The sequence below is a fragment of the Heterocephalus glaber genome, unplaced genomic scaffold (genome assembly GCF_053883595.1).
Source record: "Heterocephalus glaber isolate CG9 unplaced genomic scaffold, H.glaber_assembly_v1.0 deba00001538, whole genome shotgun sequence".
Classification (NCBI taxonomy): Eukaryota; Metazoa; Chordata; class Mammalia; order Rodentia; family Bathyergidae; genus Heterocephalus; species Heterocephalus glaber.
This window is the reverse complement of record NW_028258333.1, coordinates 22478775-22498143: the sequence shown is the minus strand read 5'-3', so window position 1 is coordinate 22498143 and position 19369 is coordinate 22478775. Positions and strand designations below refer to the sequence as shown.

General features: G+C 34.1%; 1 protein-coding gene across 4 annotated transcripts in view; it reads left to right on the top strand.

Annotated features, from left to right (window-relative positions):
* Positions 1-19369, top strand: part of Lmbrd2 (LMBR1 domain containing 2) — a 44530-nt gene that overhangs the window by 8898 nt on the left and 16263 nt on the right. For all 4 annotated transcript variants that reach the window (XM_004848621.3, XM_004848620.3, XM_021261502.2 and 1 more), the window contains 8 exons: positions 761-856; positions 4131-4298; positions 5578-5788; positions 13706-13780; positions 14934-15047; positions 15406-15589; positions 18402-18583; positions 19100-19233. In XM_004848621.3, the coding sequence (XP_004848678.1) occupies positions 807-856; positions 4131-4298; positions 5578-5788; positions 13706-13780; positions 14934-15047; positions 15406-15589; positions 18402-18583; positions 19100-19233 (1118 nt within the window). In that variant the 5' untranslated portion in view covers positions 761-806. The remainder of the gene's footprint in view (positions 1-760; positions 857-4130; positions 4299-5577; positions 5789-13705; positions 13781-14933; positions 15048-15405; positions 15590-18401; positions 18584-19099; positions 19234-19369) is intronic.

Below are 19369 nucleotides of genomic sequence, written 5' to 3'. Positions count from 1 at the left end.
CAGCATCCTTTCCTGTGTGGGGTTAATTGAAAAATCCTGGGCCAGTGTCTCTTAAGGACACTGAGATCTGCCTGTATACAGGAGAGAGACTTTGAAGGCTGTGTAGAGGAGCCTAAGCCTTCAACTGACCAACCTCAGTTACAACCAGCCCTCAGGAATGAATTGAGTTCGTAAGTCAAGGGTCCACTAGTGGCTAATTTAATTTCAGTATCTAGAATTTAATCACCTAATATCTTCTCCTCCCCAACTCCCATTTCTATATAACAAAACAAAAACAAAAGAAAACTGGGGAGGCTGAGGTAAGAGGATCACAAGTTTGAGGTCAACTTGGGCTGCAGAGCTAGTTCAAGGCCAGCTGTAGTGAGATCTTGTTTGAAAAAAACCAAAACCAAAAAACCAAAAAAAACCTTAACCCTATAAATGAGATGAGGACTAATCATTAGAAATTTGATTTAATAACATTTAAAGACTTGCATTATTAAGTCTATTAGTTGGACATTCTTTTCACTCTGTGACTGAAAATACACTGAAAGTTAAAAGGCATTTATTTTTAGAATTGTTTGTTCTCTTTGTGTATGTGTGATTTTTTTCTTTAGTTTGAGAGTCAGCTTTGGATTTTAAGTTTTCTATGAAGTCTTATGAGGCAGAGTCAATAATTATTAATCTGACTAAATGAACTTTGCCACACATAAATTAATTGTATAATTCATTTAAGTAATAATTACTTATGATTAATTGGTTTTAAATTTTTATTAAATAGACAACATCCATGTTTTAAGCCATGGAGTTACATTCCTGATGGAATCATGCCAATTTTCTGGAGGGTAGTATATTGGACATCACAATTTTTAACATGGTAAGTAACAGTGAAGGATAAAATTTGAAAACTTTTAGCTAAAGTAAAAAAAAGGGATTATTTTTCAATGAACCTTTGTATTTTGCAATTTATTTTCCTCCTTAAATTGATATCTTCTTTCTTCTGCTGGCTCAAATCTCCCTTTTATTAAAAGGAAAGGGAGGAAAGAAGGAAGGGGAAAAGAAAAGAAAAACAAAAAATAAAAAACAAACAAAAAACCAAAAAGTTTTTCTTGTCACTCCTTCCATCCAGTTGTTTTTCTCTCTCTTGACCTTCAATCCAGTCTTCTTCTAGTCCCCCTGTTACTACTCTTACCAAGGTCACCATTATTCCCTGGTTTTCTTTCTACCACCTTGGCCAGCCTTCTGAATTTCCTTCATAGAGTCTTGAGTTTGGTTATCTTGGACTCTTCCTGGACAGCTTTAACTAGAACCATAGTTTCATTGGCCAATAATGCATCCCAAAACTTTCTTTAGACCCATTATAAATGCTTTGTCTTTCTGCTGTCTCTGCTGGTTCCAGGGACACATTTACCGACTGCCTACTGAACATCTCTGAGATGCAGCTGAACTCTCAAACTGGGCTGAACATTGTAAGAGAAAAATCACACAACAGAGTAGATTAATGCCCCTGTAAATTCGTGTTTATCATCCTCAACCGGGCCCTCAAAATTGCTGGTTTCCTTCTTTGTTTCATTAGTCTGTTTGCTGTTCGTTTCCTACATGAGATATTGTCAGTCACTTCAAACTCCTATCCTTTTTCACTCTTAGAACATGCCTTTATTTTCTATCTCACAGTTAAAGTAGAAGTCATCAGATGGCAGATCTTTCAGCTTCTCATCAACAAATTACTTTCCTATCCGTCCTTTCTCCCTTCCCCTCTAAGAATGGAAGAATTGTTCTTGTTAAGCTGTTCCCTCTTCCTGAATTGAGGACGTACCTGCTTCAGCTCTTGTCACCTACTTACAGCTTTTAGTTTTGACAAAGTAGTTCCCTCATCCTTTAAAACAAACAAGCAAGCAAACAAAAAATCTCTCAACTCAAATCCCTTTCCAGCCTCCATCTTGTAGATTTCATCACAATTAAATTTTTTGAAGACTTTAAAAAACTGAATTATACATTTCTACTGAAAAATCCACAGATTGTATTTAGTTTGACCTTTTTTAAAAAAATGATACTGGAGATTGAACCCAGGGCCTTGAGAGTACAAGGAAAATGCTGTTCCACTGAGCCACATCTCTAGCTCCTTTTTTTTTTGGTTCCAGGGATCGAACTCAGGACCTTCCACTTGTGAGGCAGGCGGTGGAACCACTGAGCTAAATCCCCGCCCTATCTCCTTTTATGAGAAAGGATTTTGACAGATTTCGCAGGCTGGCCTCAAACTCTTGATCCCCTCCCTTGGCCTCCTAAATAGTTGAGATTATGGATGTGTGCTACTGTGCCCAGCTACTTAAGTTTTTTCCAAAGTGAATGCACCTATGCACTAGCACTCATGATATAGGACATTAAGAATTCCCACAGAAGCCTTCCTCCTGCTCCTTCCTTGTCATCTCCAGTCCCCAAAAGCAACCATGATTCTAACTTCCATCACCATAAATTAATTTTGCTTGATTGTCACTTATAAACATGGAATAGTATGATATGTGCTTTCTTTTCTCTCTCTTTTGCATATACATTTGAGAGATTTATTTGTTATGTTGTATGTATCAGTATTCTATTTTTCTTTTCCGTAAGATACTCCATTTTATGTATATGTAATAGTTTATCCTACCCAGCCACACTTCTTAAATGAACTATCTACATTTGGTGTCTCCATTTGCTCATTGTTTACTTATTCCTCAACCCATAGTACCTGTTCTTTCTATATCCATGCCTCCACTCACACATACTGGTTCTTAGTTTACTTGACCTCTTGGCAGCATTTGACTCTATTGTTTTCTCTTTCCATTTTTAAACACTTCCTTCTCCTGGTTTCTATTCTATGTATTCTTTGGTTTTCTTCCTTGCTCCTTTACTGTTCTCAGGTCTCCTTCACTGGCTCTTTTTTCTCCTGTTTCTCTACATCTCTCTTAAAAGTTGATGTTTCTCAGGTCAAAGTTCTTTCCTTCTTCATTCCATATAGTCACCCTTCCAGAGCTAATCTACTGATAGTATTTTTGTACCATTTATATGGATAATGGCCCCAGAATCTATCTGTATTTCTCGTCTTTTCTGAACTCTGCAGCTGGATAGCCAACTACTTCCTCCCTGTGCAGCTCCTGTTGGATGTCTTTTAAGTCAGAACCACTAGAGTTAACAATCCCTCCTGTTTCTTTTCCTTTTTTAGACAGGATCTCCCTATGTGACTAAGGTTGGCCTTAAACTTGTGATCCTTTTACCCCAGCTTCCCAGATGCTGGCATTACAGGCGAGTGCCAGGATTATAGGACTGCTCCACCATGCCTGGCTTCCCCTCCTGTTTCTTATCACCACTTTCCTTACCCTCCCAACTAGTTCCAGTGTTCTCTTTCAGTCCTTTGAAAATTTGATCATATGTTCTTTCTATTAAAAATGTTTCCTCATTCTTTGAATGCAGCCCAGATTCTTCATAAAGCTTTTTAAGGCGTATTTCTAGACTTATCCAAAATCTCTCATATTGTTGTATGCTGCTGATCTTTGTGGTCTCCTTTACCCAAAGAGTGTTCACTGCTTTCTCTTGCTTGAGGCCTTTGCTTTGCCCCAAATTTAATATAAAAATATTCAGTAAGTGATTATGGTTTATGATTTATTCACTGTTAACACATAATTATTAATGAGAATTATCCATTGAAATTGAGATTCATATATTTCTGGCAGTTTGAGGTATACAGATGTCTTAGTTACTTTCTTTTAACTGCGACAAAATACCTGACACCCTTAGCTTAAAGAGGAGAGGTGTATTATAGCTCACAGTTTCAGAAGTCTCAGTCCTTGCATGGTGTGCTGGCTCCAGGTAGAAGCAGGATGGCAGAGGGAGATAGCAGAGGACAATAGCTGCTTAAGTCATTGTGTCCAGGAAGCAGAGGGAGAAGGGAGCCAGAAGGGAAATACCTGCTTCAGGGTTACACCCCCAGGGACTGCCCCCTCTACCTCACCAACTGATAGCTCAGCTATAGTACCCTCATGATGCAATCCTCTTCCAAAAGCTCCACCTGCCTATGAACACATGAGCTTCTTAGGGGGACATCCAGATATAAACCCCAACATATATATATATAATTGTTTTGTTTTTCTAATCATATTTTTCTACCCGTCTAGGATTCTGTTACCTTTTATGCAGTCATATGCAAGATCTGGAGGGTTTTCCATCACTGGAAAGATAAAAACTGCACTGATTGAAAATGCAATCTACTATGGCACCTATTTGCTAATTTTTGGAGCATTTTTAATTTATGTAGCTGTAAACCCACGTTTGCATTTAGAATGGTAAGAAAAGTAGTCTTCTTAACATTGTTTATGTATGTATTTATCCTTTTTTCAAATTCTTATCTCATATATACAAGAATGCAGACATTTTACCAAGAAACTTAGGAAATTATGTGTTTTAAAGATTTCCCCACAACAATCTGAATAATTCTTATTACTAAGAAAGAAAATGGAGGATAACCTCTTTAAAAGTAACTGTTAGGTGCTGGGCATGGTGGTACATGCCTATTAATCCTAGCATTCTAGGAGGCTCAGGCAGGAAGATCACAAGTTCAAGCCAAGCCTGGGCAACTAAGTTTGATGTAGCAAGACAATCTTAAAATAAAAAGAAAAAAATTTAAAAATTTTAAAAATGACTAGAAATCAATCCCCAGTACCATTAAAAAAAATACACACGCATGTAACAGTCCTGTGATGGATGAATGCTTTACTAATAGCTGTGTATTAAAAGTAATAAAATTATTTTTAGATAGAATTTCAAATTTTACAAATGAACAAATAGTTTTATTTTTCATGCCCTCAGCAACCTGCCAGTTGCGAATGTTTTCTTTTTGTAGTAGTTTGATGTCATATTTATCCTTAATGTTTTTTTAGATTTAGACACTTCAATAAAATTGAAGTGTATTTTGTACTTATGATCTGTAACATACATGGAAGCCAGGTCTGAAAATTTAGGAATACAGTACTAGTGATACCTTACTGTTGGATCCCTGAGATTTGTGGAGATTGGCCTTAGCAGAGATTGATTTAAATTTTTTTCATGCTTCTTTTGGTTCATATTATATAGGAAAGCACCTAGTGAAAAGTATGCTTTCTTTGGGAAAAATCTATATGCATTTTTACCATTAAGTATCCCAGATTTTAATTTTAACTGTAATAGAAGCAGTATTTCCTATGTTGAAGTCCATTTTTGAGTTACTGTGATATCTTGCTTCATGAACTTAATTCTTTCCATGATTCTGGTCACTAACCAAATTGGACAAGAACAGAATCAAATTCAGTGGTTAGGTTTAATGTTGACTTTATGGGGAAATTTGATTCAGTTCTCATCCAATTCAGTTTGTGACCAGAATTGTGGAAAGAATTAAGTTGGTGAACCCCCTTTCTTTCCATTAAAATGTATCTGCTTTGACTGAAAATAAGAGTGAGTATTTGAAGGTCTAACTTTGTCATATAAAATCCTACCTTATCTTTTAAATTTGTTTTAATACTAGTTTGATTTTACTTTTTTCATAGAAAAATGTATTTATCACAGCTATATGATTATGCTTTCTCTTAGGAACCAACTGCAGACAATTGGTATAGCTGCTGCTAATACGTGGGGTCTGTTTCTTCTTGTGTTATTGTTGGGGTATGGCTTGGTGGAAATTCCTCGGTCATACTGGAATGGAGCGAAAAGAGGTTATCTACTAATGAAGACTTATTTTAAGGCAGCCAAACTGATGACAGAGAAAGCGGATGCAGAAGAGAATTTAGAAGATGTTATGGAGGTAAACAGATTTAAACCTTACAAGCAATAGTTACCACATTGTATGCATTTCCTTTTTGACACTGCTGGGTTTTTGTTAGCAAATGGATGGGCTTCACCTACAAATTTGATGCTCATTCAAAATGATGTTCTACTGACAATTCAGCCTCATGCAGTTTCATCGTTATCTTCTAACTGACAAAGATTCAGGGAGAATATACTCAGTAATGAAAGGCTATATGCCTATTGTTTGGGGTAACTTTTTTTTTTTACTGTGGTCTTGGGGATTAAATCCAGGACCTTGTGGATGCGAGACAAGTTCTTGGATTCTCCAGCCCCTCTTTTTAAGAAAATTTTTATTTTGAGACAGGGTGCCATTAAGTTGCCCAATACGGCCTTGAACTTGATGATCCTCCTACCTCAACCTCTTAAGCAGCTAGGATTACAAGCCACCATACCTGGCTTGGGGTAACTTTAAATAGTGACCTCTTTTACTCTCAAAAATCTCCTAGATTAGATGATAGACTATATGATCACTCTAAATAGTGAAATGAAATAGTAATCAGAGAACACTTCTCCCTGAAAGCTTAAGCGAGCCAATCCGACCAAGTCTGGAAACCTCTTTAGAGAACAATTTGCATGGGTGTTTATATCAAAACAGATTTTGTTTTCTATCTGCAAGGTACTTCATTTTACTCTCTTGTAAAATTCAGATGACTCGAAGCAACTTCATCAAATTTTTCTTGAGGCTGTACTTTTGAAAGTTAAGCTATACTTTCAGTAATGTACATAAAAATGTATAACAAATTATAAAACTTTTGCTATGGTAAATAATAATTTGGTTTTAAAAGAGATCATTGTAGTCACTTCACATTTTTGCTCTAGGAGGAAAATATTCCTTTGGTGATATTTCTTTCCAACTTAAAACTTCATTTTGAAAGCCTTTCATTCATGTGAGAATAAACTCCAAAGCTTATAAAAACAATTCAGCCTGTATTTAGCTCTCCAGCCTTATCCCAGTCAAGACCTCCATCTTCTTCAAGTCTGCTCACTTTGGGTACTCAAACTTGCTATGAAATAGTAAACTATTCAATGCTATATATATTATTAATGTATTATGCATTATAATTACTAATATAATTCTATCTTAATACTTAACCTCGCATTCAACCTTGCCTCCTTAAACTTAATAATGGTGGTAATAATAACAAACAATTATGTAGACTTCCTATGTACCTAAATTCTAGGCACTTTACATATATGAATATATAATTGACTCTTGAACCATACAGAAGTCGGGGCCATTGACCCCTGTGCAGTCAAAAATCCATGCAACTTTTGACTCTCCAACAACTCAACTACCAATAGCCTACAGTTAACCAGAAGCTTTACTGGTAAGATAACCATTTGATTAACACATATTTTAGCTGTTATATGTGTTAAACAGTTAATATGTATTTTATATGTTGTACATGGTGAAAAATACTCTAGAATCACAAGAAATCACTTTTTATTGAGATATGAAATTTATTGGAGAGAGAACCTGTTCATGTGGGGATGTTCAGTACCACATGGTGTTTTTAAGTAGGTACCACACTTGAGCTCACCACAATAGCAACAAAGGGTAGCTGTGAAATTATTATAGTAGTTCAGTATGAATTACAGTTGATTTTATGCAGTTATGACTTAATACTGTATATTTACATTCATTTACATTTCTCTTGACTGGAAATGGTGCCATGTATAATTTTGAAATGAGCTCATAAGTTTTAATGAATTTTAACTTTTTATAATAGAATTGTATATGTTTCATGGTAGGAAATGATGAAATAGACTATTCACAAATATCTTATGCATTCATTACATACATATATTTAATTTTTTAAATATTTCTAGGCTATGTGGTTGATCTGTGAGTTTGTATAAAGTTCTCAAATTTAAAAAAAATGCATATAGATGGACTTGTGCATTTCAAGGGCAAGTTGTTCAAGGGTCAACTATATTTAATTCTCACACAGCTTTACAAAGAGATTTTTTTAAATCATCACTTTATAAATGAAGAAAACAAGGCACAGAGAGTTTAAATAACTTTTCTGTGTTTACACAGCTAGTAAGTGATGGACTCAGGCAGTATAACTTTAGTTCATGCTTTAATAGGACTAGCAAACTTTTTCTATAAATGGTAAATATTTTAGACTTTGTGTGCCATATGGTCTCTGTTGTGCTACTCTGTCATTGTAGCATGAAAGCAGCCTTATACAATACCTAAATGAATGAGTACACATGTCTTTCAATTTAAGAACAGGTGGTGGACTGGATTTGATCTGGTTTGATGACCCCTTTTCTTAACCATTATACTTATTACTTCTCTTTCCTGACTTTCAGCATGCTATTCTCAAATTCTTGGAATGCTTTTTACTCTCATCAGCTAATTCCTACTTCATTTTCAGGTCTTAACATAAATTGAGAATTCTTCAGGGAAGCCCTCTGTATTAGCATTCTAGGGCTGTTTTAACAAAAGTACCACAAACTTAATTATTTCACTTAAGAGTATGGCCTCGATATGCATCCATTTAGCTATAAATGTCTCTAGTTTTTCGTTCTTTATGGCTGAGTAGTCCTCCATTTTATAAAAAAACCCACATTTTCTTTATCCAGTTTCCAGTTGATGGGCACTTGGGCTGCTTCCAAGCTTTAGCTATTACAAACTGTGCTGCTATGAACATGGGTGCACATATATCACTGTGGTATGATTCTTTTTAAATTCTTTTGGGAAGATTCCCAGGAGGGTAATACCGGGGTCAAATGGGACCTGTAGTCCTAGTTCTTTGAGGTATCTCCATACTGACTTCCACAGTGGTTGCACCAGTCTGCACTCCCACCAGCAATGGAGAAGGGTTCCTTTCTCCCCACAACCCCACCAGCATTTGTTATTTGTTGATTTCTTGATAGCAGTCATTCTTTCTGGAGTGAGGTGGTGTCAGGGTTACTTTCTTCTGAGGACTGTCAGAAAAATCTTTCATGCCTCTCTCCTAGCTTCTCCTAGCAATCTTAGAAATTCTTGGCTTATCAATCCTACCTTCATTGTTCTCTTTATATTTCTCTGTATCCAGAGTTCCCCTTCTTAAATGACTACTTGCTATCCAGCGGCCATGAGCTCATCCTTACTTTTCTAATTATATCTATTACAACCATATTTTCAAATAAGATCATATTTTGAGGTGCTAGGAATTAGGGCTTTGATATGTGAATTTTTAGGACTCACAAAATTCAACCCATAATATCTTTCCTGGTCTTCCAGACTCTTAAACTCTAAGGCATTCAGCAATAGTTTTTTAAGTGAATGAATAAATGAACAAATGAAAGTATGCTGTGATTGGAAATTTTTCTGTTGGCTTTTCAGTATTCTGTAAAATGTAAGAATTACATCAGAAAACATTAATTCAAAAATGTAGGAATAAGTCTTCTATAAATATTATCCTCATGTTTTCTCTGACTTACAATAAATGTTATTACATTCTCAAAAGGAGATGATTTATATTAAATAATTTTATATATGTTTGATATACTTGGAAATTTGAAATGTTTGAAGAAAGTTTTAAATATTTGAACGTTTATATTTGATAGATACTTATAGTTAATAGTTATAATTTATTTCATTTTTATTTAGTTAAATTTAAATTTGATAGTGTTCCCCCCAAAAGTTGGTATTAACTTCACTTGATTCAGATTCGAAGAATTTGGATTTCATCAAGTTATTTAATATTCCTTCAACAAATACATAAATTAAGTTTATTACTTTATCACTTGATTTTATGACTTAAGTTTATAACTTAATTTGACTTTTCTGGAACCTAGTGTCTGAATGAAAAAGATGTTGTTATCAAGTAGGAGCCCTTTAGTTAGGAATAAGATGTGGAAAATTAAGAAATGGCATTGGTCCCTTCTGTGCTATTTTTGTGTATTCATATGTTTAAACAGAGGTGGATGATTTAAAAAATGTTAGAGAAAATTTTCCGTGTAAATAAGAAATTGCTCTTCTTAATGGATATTTTGTGGCACATCCACATAGATACCAGAATTAGGCCCTCCCTCTGCAAACAGTATCACCAAAAATGTATTGTTTCTCAAGTATGAATTTTTTTATCCATGTACATTAAGGTAATTTGGGATTCTTTCTGTTTTTCTGAATATCAGAAAACGTAAATGAGAAAATTTATTCATAACTTAACAAGTATTTATCTTCCTGTCATGTTAAGTGATGTCATGTTAAGTTAACCATTAGTACTTCTGTCTAGACCAGAAAATTGTACACTTCCTTACAGCATATGCTGAATGTCATGTGGAAGATACAAAGGAAATTCTCTAATATGGAGTGATTTCACATTTTAATAATGATCAGAAAAGATAAAATATGACCTGGGCCTTGAAGAATGGCTAGCATTTTGATGGCTGACAGCATTCTAGTCAAATACTAGGAAGTTTTAAAAACAAATTAAAGTGATCAAATTAAAGTGAAGTTTGTGTCAGATAAGCCATATCAAGGCCTTGAATGTCAAATGGCCAAGTCCAGACTGTTTTGAAAGTAATGAGAAATCACTGACTCTTACCAAACAAGGAAGATATATGTTACTATATATGGTTTAGGACAATCAGTTTGATGGAGATGTATAGAATGTAGTGTGGGAAAAAGCATGGAACAAAAATGTGAATAATATAGTCTGAGAGAAAACTTCAGATACATTGGTACATCTTTTAATAGATCACAAAGTTTAATTAACTTTTTTTGGTAATTATTTTCTCAGCTCTTCATATATATTAGCTTTCCAATTGCTGGGTCACAAGACCTAACACCCACAATTTAAAGGAGGAGAGGTTTAATTTAGTTTATAGTTTCAAGGGATTCAGTACAAGGACAACAGGCTCTAAGGCAGGAACATCAGGGCAGAAGGGCCTTGTAGAGCAAAACTGCTTAATTCAGGGCTGCCTGGGTCACAGAGCAGGGGAGCAGCACCAGAGAGAAAGATGAAGGACTAGATCTGGTACCCAGTGTCACTCTTCCTTGAACCACCCAGACACACCAAGAAGAGTGCTTTACCAATCCCCTTGGCAGCTCCGAAGCCAATCAAGTTGACACACTCAACCATCACACCATATAATCCCCAAATATAGTTTTATAAAAACCACTTTGATAGTTCTTTGAAATTCATCTCTCTAGAGTGAGTATGGCTGTTACTTTTCTTTGAGGCATTAATGAAATGTACCAAACCATTCAAAACCATTCAAAAGGTGTCAAACCATTCAAAAGGTATTTGCTAAATGGTCTAAAAGGTCACCTTTACATTTTGTTATTTTTCTAGATAGAAAATTTGGGGGAGAGAGGAACAATTACTTATTTCCACTGAAAACTGTGGGTTAGCCTTCATGGATGTTGTCTGGCCTGCTTACAAAAGAATTGATTAGGCACAGTAATCAAAGGGCCCAAATCTATGCTATTTTATATGAAGGAAACAAAACTAATATATCAAATGCTTCCCATGTTTTATAAAATTATGAACTTTTTAATGAACCTTAAATTTATAATAGAGCAAATGTTAAAAGTTAAAAGTTCTAATACTTGTTTTTATTTAATATGGCTAAATTATTTAAAGAAAAATATACGGTATTTCATAAATAATATATGGTCAGGTTGTATATTTTCAAATAAGATGAATTTGTGATTTGACAAACTTCAAGGCAGCTTAGTAATGGAAAATTGTAATGTAATATATGCTTCAAGGTGACCTTTTAAATTCCCAAGTCTGACCTTCTTGCTCTTATGTTTAGGCCTCATATACTGACCTCGAAATAATTTAAGCCCTTCTATGAAGGCTTTGATTTTGCTTGTTCAGCATGGTCAAGTGTTAGGCCCTTGTTCTTCTTTTCTTTGTAGTCATACTTTCTGTTTGAATACTCACTTCTGTCTGAAAACCTTTGTATTTGCTGACCTTGTCCCTCTATCTGGAAAACTCTTCACCCCTCCTTTTGGTTGGCTGACTCCTATTCTTTTGCTTTATCCCATTTTAAATTACCAGTTTATCAGAAGGCCTCCAACTAGATTATATCCTCTCAGATCATCCTATACTTTTATAGCAGTTTCCATACCTTTTCTATTTGGCTAATGTGTGTTTTCCTCATTAAGCTAAATTACTTTACAGAAACAGTGTATGTTGGTACAGATTGTTTGGAGTATATGTATACTAAATTTTGATAGATACTGCTAAATTATCCTCCAATAGATTGTGTCACTTTTTACTCTGTATAGGAGGGCCTGTTTCTCTACAATCTTATGTCATTATATAGCATCTGTTTTTTCTTAATTTTGCAAGAAAACTGTTCTTTTTAAAAACTGTATTTTTTAGTGACCTTAAACATTCTTTTATACATTTACAGGCCAATTATATTTCTTCTGTATTCTCATTTTTCTACTTATTTACTAAAACTCTTCACCTATTAAGAATAGTTATTCTTAGTCATATAAGTCATAAGTATTTATAACAATTTGTTGATGTCAGATGGTTTTTGTGCCATGAGTTCTGTATCCTTTAATGCCCTCCTCTGCTCTACAGTTAAGAAGTTCTTTTTCATATCCCAGAGAGTTCCTTTTTTGACTCTTATGCTGTGACATGCTGTTTTTCTTGGTTAAAATAGTCATTCCAAATTTTGTTTTTATTTCATGAATAGTATATAATATTGTGATTCCCTAGGAACTGCTGGTTCTAAATATTCCTCTCCTTAACCTTTTATGCCTTTCATAGTCATTAAATTAGTTACTTATCTCAACACCAAACTGTCATTTTAGATGTAGACTGACAATTCTAGTCTCCCTACCCCACCCTCTGATGTGGATTAGACAGCACAGTCCTAATGTATGTATAGTGTGGTCTTAATAAACAAATGTAGGATGAATCAATTGTGGCCATTTTAAAGTACTCTCCTGTTGAAAATAAGCAGGTCCTTTGTGACATGTGTAGTGTTTGATGCCTCCTTTGGTTTCTTTACTATATTTAAGATAATGAGATAATTGATCTTAAGGGACAGGTGGAAGAATACAGTTCTGCTTTTTTAGCATCACAAAATTTGTCAGATCTTTTGTGAACTTTTAAAATAATTTTGAATCATCTTTGTGGACCAAGTAACCAAATAATAAGGGAGTAAATCTAGAAAGTTATAAAATGTGTGAGAATATTGCGTTAGGATTCTCTAAAGGTACAGAATCAATATAAGATATATCCATAATTATACAAAGGCATAATTAGGTAAGACCTTAAGAGACAGAAGAGTCACAGTGGCCCTTTGTGGGATCAGAGGCAGAAGTGGCCATCTATATGCTGGACAGCAGAGGATCCAGTAGCATTTGAAGTTCATAGGTCTGGAAGCTCACTTTAGAGTCACCAGTGTGAGTCTGGTCTTGAAGGCAGAAGAGTCTGCATTGGAAGGCTGAAGAAACTAGAGGCCAGTGTCCAAAGACAGTGGTGAAGACTGCAGATCTTCCAAAAAAAAGAGAGATGCTTCGTTTCCCTTTTTATTCTGTCCGGGTTACAAGCCTATTGGTTGGTGCCACAGACATCCAGGGTGGATCTTACCCCCTCAGTTTGCTGACATACATGTCAAACATCCACAGACACATCCAGAATTTACTAATCTGCTAGATGGTTCTTATTCAAGACAAGTTAATATATCAATTAAAGATCATGGGTATAGGTGTAGCTATTTAGTTACTTTGTTTTTTTATATATGTTCTTAGGAATTTTTATTCAGTGAAAAGTACTTCATGTAATATTAAATAATTTGAGTTGAAATTAAACTTGTGAGACTATAGATAGCAGTTAGTGCATTGTCATTTGAAATATCTGATGTGTAAAAATGGAAATATTTTTATTTCTCTTATTTTTTATAGGAAGTTCGTAAAGTGAATGAAAGCATCAAGTATAACCACCCACTGAGAAAGTGTGTTGACACAATACTCAAAAAGGTAATTAAATTATATTATCTCATTTGTTTCCTTTCTAAATATTAATTTATGTAATATATAAATTAATGTTTTACATAATAAAAGCATCAGAAAAGTATGAAAAGAACTATGACTGGGTCTTCCCAATACTTATGGAAATATTAACCATAAACCAATAGTAATGTGTACACAGTGGGGGGATTTTTGTTTGTTAAATTAGATTTAAAGTTATTTTCCATTGAAATGTGGAGTTCATGGTGATGTTGAGTAATGTATAGTAATTGCCATGACACAGTGGTAGATTGATCACTATATGATCATTGTATATGATCACTAAAGGCATATCTACTATAAGAAAATAAACTCGGGCCTCAATAATCTGTTTCAACCAACTTCCGACATGTCACTTTACGAAATATTTCAATTATCATTAAATGAGTGACATGAAATATAACACAGGTATTTAATAGAAAGCCGTACAACTAAGATTTTCATATGGTAGTATAGAATTAGCAGAACTCACATACTTTCAAAAATGATTATTTTACAGAGTTCTTCTGTTGTCTTTTATGCACCCACGGAACCACTGAAATATCTTTTCCTCTGTTTTAAATCACTTGTACTGATCATTAGCTAAGGTCCCTTTGACTAAATTCCTAGTTATAGGAATAAATTTTCTAACCATGTTTCTTATATTTGCTACTTCTTGAGACCTATTTTGGGAGCTTATCTAACTTTCCGAAGTTCATATGGGTAATAAATGACTAATAGTATGGTAGATACTCCATATAGAATATGCAATTCTCTATACTGTGGCTTTAAAAAACTCAGAATCGTGGATTTGTCATGATTCTTCTTCATTTAGCCAGGAAAATCAATGAGTTTTATTTTATCTCAAATAGTAGTTCATGTAGATAAGCTTCCTTACCTTCGCCAACCTCCAATTAGTATATCTGAACACAAAAATTACTATGAAGGAAGTGAGAAGAAAGTCAACACATCTTTTAAAATATTTTTAAAAAAGTATTAGCAAGGAGAAATCTATTTAGAATTGCTAATAAAGGAAGAATATGTTTTTGATAAAATTAGACATGACCAAGAATGATAGAGTTTTTAATAAAAATAATTAATTTATTTATAATTAATTTTTTTTTAAATCTGCTTTTCCTTTTAGTGCCCTATAGAGTATCAGGAAAAAATGGGAAGGAACATGGATGATTATGAAGATTTTGATGAAAAGCGTAATACTTATCCAAGTGAAAAAAGTCTGGTAAAATTGCATAAACAGGTAACTTAATTATTGATTATAGCTGTTTCATTAGCAGATGATTTCAATTATATTTATAATTGTTGCCTACTAAGAAGGAATTTTGAATGAAAGTGTATCTAAAACTTTCTTTGATCTTGTCCTTATCTGTATTTTTATAATATTTTAACTTTGTGTTTCTGGACAGGGATGGTCTGGGAAATTGGGCAGAAATATAAGTGTTATGCAGAAGTCTTACAAATCATTTTCCACTCAGTAAATGCTACTCTCTGTTGTAACATACATATATACACACATACATGTACAGACATTCCTAAACAGTGGGTTGACTCACCCTTGGATCAGAACAAGGTCAACCTGCTTTGCTTCTCTTTTTCAGGTGATTTATTCAGTTCAGAGGCACCATCGAACTCAAGTACAATGGCAAATTCTTTTGGAACAAGCATTTTATCTAGAAGACGTAGCAAAAAATGAAACCAGTGCCACCCGTCAGTTTGTTTACACCTTTCAGCCCCCAGAGCCAGAAAATCGATTTATCCAATATTTTTATAATCCTAAAGTTGGTATGTAATTTTATATAAATTTCAAAGTTTAATGATTGTTTTCTGTAGGAAAAAAGTATATTTTCATCAATGGAAAACTGAATTCGGGCTGGGGATTTAGCGCAGTGGTTTCGCCGCCTGCTGTGCAAGCTCAAGGACCCGAGTTCAATATCCAGTACCAAAAACAAAAAAAACTGAAATTCAGTTGTATCATGCTGTGTGGTAATATGTATTTGATAAACTTTCTGAAGTAACTATTTTACTTGTCATATAGCATATCCATCATTTTTTACTGTTACTTCACAAATAGTTGAAATTCTATGCAAAAATATATGCGATCAAGTATATTTTGTATATATATGATATACACTTAAAATAATTAGAATTTTAAGAAATTTACATCACAGACTTGCATCTCTTCTTCAGTCTTGACAGTCTGTTAAAATATTCCCTTAAGAAGTACTCTTTGATTATTTTCATTCATTAGTTTTATTTATGAGACCTATGTACTTTAGTCATCATTTTTTTCACTTCCATGATTGCTTATGACGCTTCTTTTTTTTTTTTTGGTACCAGGGATTGAACTCAGGGCCTTGCGCATGCGAGGCAGGAGGAGGAACCACTGAGCTAAATCCCCAGCCCGACACTCGTTTTAAATGTTATCAAATTTAGTGTGAAGAAAGTTAATCCATGTACCAAATTGTCTCTGTACAAAAACTTCAATTAACCTCATTTATTCTAACAGCTGTATTCACTCAATCATCTTTTGCATATTTGGTCTTCAGTATGAAGACTTAATAACCAAACAAATATCTCAGAAAGCTTCAACAAAGATTTTTTTAATTAAGGGGACAGTGTGATTGATATCTGTTTTCATTTATTCAACAAATATTTGAGTACATAAATTTTGTGTATTGTTGGGTGCTGTATATATATATATATATATATATATATATATAAATTTAAAAAGACAAAGAACTGCCCTTGTGAATTGAGAAAAACAGACAATTAAATGCATACATGTATAAATAAGGTAATTAGTGCTAGAAATAGAAATTCAGGGCAGAAGACTGGTCTGCAAATATAAATTAGGGTGCCATCAATGGATAGTGAGCCATGGGCCAGGAAAAAAAATCAGTAAAGAAGTTATTGGGATAGAAAAGAGAAAAAGTGAGGCCCAAACCTGTAGCAGTGGGATTTTTAAAGATTAGTTGATAAGGAAGAACAAGCAGAAAAGACTCGAAAAGGAGTGTCCAGTGAGATAGGAAAGCCAGGAGAGTAAAATATTTTGTGGAAAAGGGTAGCATACCTTTCAATTACTGTAGATAGGCTGTATCATGAACACTAAGATTTGCCCACTGGATTTCAGGGAACAGAGAGGGAAGAAAGGTAATAAAGCTAATTGAGGTTTAGAAGTAAGGAAAGCAACTGAAGATACGGTAGAAAACTCTCAAGGTGTTTTTTATATAAAAGCAGAGAAAAGGGGTGGTAGTTGACAGAAGATTGATGGGTATAGGGTATGAGGAGAAATTATACCAAGTAACATGGGAATGATATAGAGAGAAGAAATTTGATACGGTAGTAGAGAATTCTGGAACAGTGTTCATGAGTAGTAAAGATCAGATTAGAAATGGTGAACAGTGAAGAGAATGGGTTTTGATTAGGAGGTAAGGCACAGAAGTACCTTAGATGTGAGAAGATATAATAGTGGAAATATGGGAAAATTCTCTTCAGATAATATATATTTGCTTAGCAAAATGCTGAGAGTAGGTATGGGGGGTGGATTTTGGAAGAGAAGATATAAAATATTACCTACTCCCAGGGTCTTGGTTAGAGAAGAGGTAAAGAAAATGAGAGATCGTAATATTGAAAGTAGGATCACCTATGTGGATGATGAAATCACCAGAAATTATGCTGAGCTTAAGGTGGAAAGGACTTAGTTCTATGAGACAGGAGCTCTGTTTTTCAGTGTATGAAGTGAAAACATAGCCTTGCTGAGGGTGTAGATGAGTGGTATAGCACATCCTTAACATACACAAGGCCCTGGGTTTATTCCATAGTGCCCAAAATATAAGTATGGGCTTTTCAACTTAATGAGTTTTCTTTTTTCTTTTAACTTTTATTTTTACTTAAATTCAGACTTAAACCAGAATCTCACAAAATATTCTCATATACCTAAGTTCTCCATATATTAAAATTTTAGCATATTAATTTGCTTTGTCTTTCTCTGTGTATGTTTTTTCCTTAATGTTTCAGAGTTGTATTCAGCTGTGATGCCTCTTTCCTCGTAAATGTTTTAGCGTGTATTTTCTAAAACTAAAGATATGTTCTTACATAACCAATTACTACTATCAAAATCAGGAAGTTATTATTGATACTGTCCTGTTATTCACAGACCTTACTGCTTATTTCAGTGATATTCTTTGTAAAAAATTGTAGATCATGTGTTGCATTCAGTTGGCCTATCTTCTTAGTCTCCTTTAATCAAGAACAGTTTCTCAGGCTTTACGTATGTTTTATATAGATGTTTGTGGAGAGTGCAGGTCAGTTTTCTGTTGAATGTCCTAATGATTAGATATGGTTATGCATTTTGGGCAGGAATACCACACAGTGTCATTATTTTCTTCTCAGTGCATCACAGCAGGAAGCACATGGGATATCAGTTTGTCTCATTACTAGTGATCATTTGGCTAGGGTGATGTCTGTCTGGTTCCTCCAGTGTACAATTGCTATTTTTCTCTTGGTAATTATCTTGTTGGATATATTTTAAAACAGTATAAATACCCCGTTACTCCTTTATTTTTCCTAATTTTATTTTTCTTTTATCTTCTAGAATGGTACTGGGAATGTCTTTTACGACCATGGTTTTACAGGATTCTTGCTGTGGTTTTGTCCATCTTTTCCGTGATTGTTGTGTGGTCAGAGTGCACGTTCTTTAGCACAACTCCTGTCTTATCCCTCTTTGCAGTCTTCATACAGCTGGCAGAAAAAACGTACAATTATATTTATATTGAGGTCAGTTTACCTTGTATCTTAAAGTTGTCATAAATATATTCAACTTCATAGTTTAACCTTTGTTATATTTTCTCTCTAACTTTATATTTCTTCTAGTAATAATGCAAACAGTGATACTTCCTACAGTATTATTCAGACTTCCAAAAATGAGTTTACCCAGACTATAAAAGCTAAGAGCTGTATTTAAGAAGAGATGAAAAGGTGTAAGATAGTGCAAGATTATTTTATGAGAATACTTTGCTCTTCTTTATGCCAGTGAAGCTGCATAATGTAGAGTCTTCCTGTGAAGAGTTTCCAAGGGAATGGGAAAACAGACTTACTTTAGAAGATAGATTTGAAACATATAGATCTAGGATATTGAACTCGTAGAAATGTAGATTTTTTTTTCCCATAATTTCATTTTCATATATGACTTTTTAAAATTCTGTTGTTGTATTTAAATTTCAGATCAGTAAATGTTAGCTGGAAATGAAGAATGATTCTTGTGATATTTATTAGTCTTAAATTGTTTTCCAGATTGCTTGCTTCCTTTCCATCTTCTTCCTCAGTATTTGTGTTTATTCTACTGTATTCAGGATTCGTGTATTTAACTATTATTACTTGGCTTCACATCACCAGACTGATGCTTACAGTCTACTTTTCAGTGGCATGTAAGTAGGATTGAGTTTAGAAACAGAAATCTCTCTGTTGCGTGTATCACTGTGGATCTCTCTTGTTTCTTATTGTTTATGAATGTTGCACTAACGCCTACATTTCTACATTTCAACTGATTAGGTAACAATGAAT